The sequence below is a fragment of the Zea mays genome, chromosome 9 (genome assembly GCF_902167145.1).
Source record: "Zea mays cultivar B73 chromosome 9, Zm-B73-REFERENCE-NAM-5.0, whole genome shotgun sequence".
Lineage (NCBI taxonomy): Eukaryota > Viridiplantae > Streptophyta > Magnoliopsida > Poales > Poaceae > Zea > Zea mays.
The window spans coordinates 74,425,564-74,430,255 of record NC_050104.1 but is presented as its reverse complement, the minus strand read 5'-3'; the positions used below and the strand labels follow the sequence as shown (position 1 = coordinate 74,430,255).

The window sequence follows — 4,692 nt, the reverse complement described above, 5'->3', positions numbered from 1 at the left end:
TGCCTTTTGTACACTGAGGTTTTCGCAAGAAAGGAATTCACGGAATTAATGCATGGCTGGGCTCAAGATGTGATGATTACGTTCAAGATTGTCGGTTCATGCAACGCTGTTCATGTCGCAGGTCCTCTTTAGGCTGTGTTCGGCACCATAGGAATTTTCTGGGTGCTGTTTTTTTTTTCATATATGGTTTGGGTGAATCCAAGCTTTCCACCTAATCCATTGAGGGATTCAATCCCTAAACCTAACCAATAAATATTTATTCGTTTATTCCATATGGAACAATCTGAAAACTGAAAACTCAATAACGCTATCTGAAAACTGAAAACTCAATAAACCCAATCAACAAACAAGCTGAAAACTGCAGTCTGAATAATTCTATCTTTTTTTTGACAAAGTAGAGACGAGCACATGTCTGCACAGAAAACTGAAAAAACTGTCTGAAACGACTGAAGAAACAAGCTGAAAACTGCACAGCCTGCACAGACCGAAGAAACAGTCTCTACATGCACATGCAAGATTTAGACCACACACTACAAGCTAAGCCTTATTGACTGAAACTGAATAAACAGCCTGCACAGACTGAAGATGTGACTTGACTTTCTCTTCCTCTAGAGATGTTGATAATATCTTTATCCTTGGACCCTGGAACACCATGAGACAAACGAATGAATATGCACAATAAATCCAAGCAAACTACAATAGAAAAGAATGTGAGTCAATAGCACAACAATAAATAGACATGTAATATAACACATTGTTGCTAATTTCCAAGTGATCATGATATTAAACATCATGATAATCATTTGATCATGTTGATCATTTGAACAGAGTATCAACAATTCAAAATTAATTTTACAACCAAACTGATCAAAACAGAGTACTAAACTGATCAACATTATTGCACCACTCAAAATAGACAGCTAATCAGAGATATTGTGAATCTTACCTTTAGAGTTTATCCATCTTCCCCCTTGGCCAAAGGAGAGCGACTTCTGGCTCATCATCATTAAAACAAATAAATGTTTCTCTGTAATTTGGTGTGTTAAACACCTCCGCTGCTTTGATCTTCTCATCTCTTGTGATATCCATAGTCTTAAGAACAGAAATACACCTCTTGATAGAAAAATCATTATCTTGAGCAACTTCCTTCTCTTTTGTTGATTGTGTAGCCTCATCTGCAACTTGCTTTGTTTTCACATCAAGGTACCTCCCTATCAGCCCTTCTAGTGCATCTTTCCTTACTCTCTTTGTCTCCTTCTCTTGATTGACAGTTGGTGCACCTGACCTTTTAGGTAACCTATGTTCAACCCTTTCAACAATTACTATATCTTCATCTTGTTCTATTCTCGCATCTACTTGTGGTTCATTAGTATCTTCATATTCCACTTCTATGGTTTTAAATTTCTCTCCATCATCAGAATTTTGTAGTGGTTGAGTAGATGTAATGTTCCAAGTCCCTTGTGCAATGTGACCATCATATAATTCACCCAAGGCATCAAAGATTGGAAAAGACTTATTGCGGAACTTCTTAGCTCTAGGAAATGTCTGCAATGTGAACACAAGACTATTTCATAAAAACTGAAATTGAAATTATTATTTTGAAACAATAAGAACATGCTACTATTTCATTTTGAGCAGCAAACTAAAATAAGAACCTGGGTAAAGCATATGCTTCTTACAGTGATAATGTTGTCCCATATCGTTGGTTCAGCAATGATCATGCATCTTTTTTCATTCCAAGAAACTCCACTTTGTTTTCTTGCCTCCTTCAATATCTTGTATTCCCTTTTTAATTCTCTCTCCTTTTCTTGAATTTGGATCTTGTTGAATGTAACATATTCATGCTTCTTGTGGAATTTAGAAACTATTTTATTCCAAGCATCTGGACTCCATCCATTTTGAGCCCTATGTGGAGGCATATTGTGTTCAAACAACAAGTCAACAAGACTCTTCTCTAATTCAACATTCCATGCAGCTCTCTCAACACCACCTAAAATTAAAAATTAAGGCACATCTAATCATATAAATGTCAACCATGAACAAATCATGTAAAAGCTTTTATCAAATAAATTTGACATTATTACCGCCACATTTCTTTGATTTTGCAGCTTTAGGAGAAGCCTTCTTTTGAGCAGCTTTAGGTAAAGCTACTATCTTAGGAGAACCTCTAAACATCTTATCTACAACATAAAAATAACACATTTATTCAGCATAGAAGTATTCACTAATTTATGCTCTGTTGGTAGTCGGACCACATATGATATGCTATTATATCTCTTAAGTTATTCCCTTCTAAATTTCCTTGGTCTCCATCAGGTAGGTTGACAAAAGTTTGTGGATTGATATTTCCTTGATCATTCTCTAGCCACCTCTCATCACCATTTAGTGACCAAATCAAGTTATGAAAGACTGCAATAGCTAAAGGTATTTTGGCTTGGTTTTTCTATTTTGTGAAAGGTAGCAACTTTGAGGATTGGAAATCTCTTCTTTATGACACCCAAAGCCCTCTCTACATGACTTCTTAAAATGGCATGTCGATGATTATATAACTCATTATTTTGAGGTCTTCGGTGGCCACGACCAAACTCTTTCAAGTGGTACCTAACCCGACGATAAGGCGCAAGAAAGGAAGCTGTATTAGCATAACCACCATCTACTAGGTAGAACTTTCCGGAAGGTACTTCAAACTTTCCTATAGAATTGGTCATTACAGATCTGAGAACCATTGAATCTGTTGCTGATCCTTCCCATCCAGCTGACAAATAAGTGACTTTGAGATCAAAATCACAAACGAACATCACATTTTGACTAAGTGTCCCTTTTCTATTCCTGAATGGTGCAGCTTGATTAGGTGACATTGATATTGGAACGTGGATTCCATCTATTGAACCTAGGCAATTCTGCAAAAAAGTAAAAAAGAAATGATCTTCTAAGATCATTTAAGGTTGAGTACCTTGTAAGATTGACACATAAGAGTTAAAAGAAATCACCTTAAAGTAAGGGTAAAATCGGTTATCTTCGCGAACTTTTGCATGTACTTGATTGGAGGGAGGTTTTAGGAACCGCATGCTGAGGGCAGGGATAACTATGTCAAAGAAATGTTTGATCACACGATGGAATGTATCATTGCTGTGACCAAAGAATACTTGGAGATCCTCAAACGACGCATTGTGACTAATCATATATAAAAAGAAACCAAGCTTTTCCTCGACCTTGATTCTAGTGTCTTTAACCAACCCTTCGCTTCTAGGATAATTGACCAAGGCTTTAAAGATGTAAGGTTCCATCCTAAATGATGTCCTACAATTCTTGATGTGGCCTTCAAGTTGCTCCCTAACCTTTTCCTCTCCAGTTAGCGTTGATGTATGTCGCAACTTTTTTTCACTATCTCCAATATAGCCCAAGAGATGTAGAGTAGGGATAATTAAAAGCATGAGATCATCGTCATCATCATCCCTCCTCTTTCTAATGCGATCTCTAGTACTCATATCCATTGTAAAACTATAAGCAATATCAATGAACACAAGGAAATCAAGTTAACAAAAATAGTTACACACTTCATATAATTTTAAGACTATAAATTTTGTACACATAGCACCTTGAAAAATGGATTAGACACCGGATCTCAAGAGGGGGAAAGCTTGTCCTCGCGACTCTCACAAGAGTAGGGACAATCTGAAAATAGATACAATAATGAACACCAAACTGTTACCAAATTAAAAGACTATTACAAGAAACAAAACACATGATTTAAATCCAAACCAATAAATGCAATAAACACATGATATCAGTATAATAAACACCAAACGACAATGTGTAAAAACAATAGAAACAAGTGCCACCAAAGTGTAACGATATTCTCAAGTGGTTAATAAAACCGTTTCTCTGAAGAAATAAAAATTCAGTTGAATTTTGAACTAAAGTTAAGTTGTATGTTCACAACGATCATAAAATTACTACCTCGAATCTACGTCCCTGCAAAGCTTACAGAACACATAATATCATTTCAAAAAATATAAATAAAAATTCCAGGTAGTACAAGGTAGTATGGTTGCGAGGGAAGTCAAACCACATCTAGCTAGATCTAGCCAGCAGCACGGACGGCTCTAGCTAGGACCTACCTCCAGGCTCAGCTCCAGCGCCGGACGGAACTCCTATTGCTCACGGCGTACGATCGAGAAGCAGGGACGAGACGATGATGGCAGGACGGGAACGAGGCGGCGACGGCGAGACAGGGACGAGGCGGCGGGGGCGGCGTGCTCAGCCGCGTGAGGCGGCACGTGGATTTGTTCCAGAACAAACGAGCTAGGGTTATAATCTAGGAGTACAAGAGTAAAAAACAATCCAAGCTTCTGGGCTACAAACCATACTGGGCTTAACCGAAGGGAAAAATAAATCATCCTGGATTTTTTTTCCGGGCTTGGATTGTGGGCTGGATTGGATCCCAATCCAGATTAAACCAGGCCTGGTTTGGTATAACTGAACATGGCCTTATAGTGCTGCGTCAGTGCATCACTATGCTTTTTAATTGAATGTAACTATTAGAGTCTGAGATTGCAAACCCAGGCTGCTATATTAATAGATGAGATACACTATGCTTCTTAATTGAACGTAACTATTAGAGTTTGAGATTGCAAACCTGGGCTGCTATATTAATAGATGAGATAGTATATGGGTTGGGCCTAAACCCAT

The 4,692-nt window shown here is 37.7% G+C and overlaps 1 protein-coding gene across 4 annotated transcripts; it reads right to left on the bottom strand.

Annotated features, from left to right (window-relative positions):
• Window positions 1–302: 302 nt before the first annotated feature.
• Window positions 303–4,305, bottom strand: LOC103638457 (uncharacterized). 4 transcript variants are annotated; one of them, XM_035962387.1, is made up of 7 exons: window positions 4,122–4,305; window positions 3,599–3,675; window positions 2,991–3,501; window positions 2,085–2,900; window positions 1,680–1,990; window positions 947–1,545; window positions 303–642 (listed from the first exon to the last, which is right to left on the bottom strand). In XM_035962387.1, the coding sequence occupies exons 4-6, from the start codon at window positions 2,200–2,202 to the stop codon at window positions 949–951; spliced, it is 1,026 nt and encodes a 341-aa protein (XP_035818280.1). In that variant the 5' UTR covers window positions 2,203–2,900; window positions 2,991–3,501; window positions 3,599–3,675; window positions 4,122–4,305; the 3' UTR covers window positions 303–642; window positions 947–948. The 4 variants fall into 4 exon arrangements, with proteins under 4 accessions (XP_035818280.1, XP_008659585.1, XP_020399822.1 ...); XM_008661363.4 differs by having other exon boundaries at window positions 2,085–2,180; NM_001369853.1 differs by lacking the exon at window positions 2,991–3,501 and having other exon boundaries at window positions 346–642; window positions 2,085–2,180; window positions 4,122–4,276.
• Window positions 4,306–4,692: the final 387 nt, after the last annotated feature.

Excerpts from the sequence above, each read along its gene's own strand:
- LOC103638457 (XM_035962387.1), bottom strand. The coding sequence starts at position 2,202 with ATGTGTTATTTTTATGTTGTAGATAAGATGTTTAGAGGTTCTCCTAAG. Across the intron at positions 1,991-2,084 it reads AAAATCAAAGAAATGTGGCG|GTGGTGTTGAGAGAGCTGCA; the intron begins GTAATAATGTCA and ends TTTTAATTTTAG. Across the intron at positions 1,546-1,679 it reads TATGGGACAACATTATCACT|ACATTTCCTAGAGCTAAGAA; the intron begins GTAAGAAGCATA and ends TTCACATTGCAG.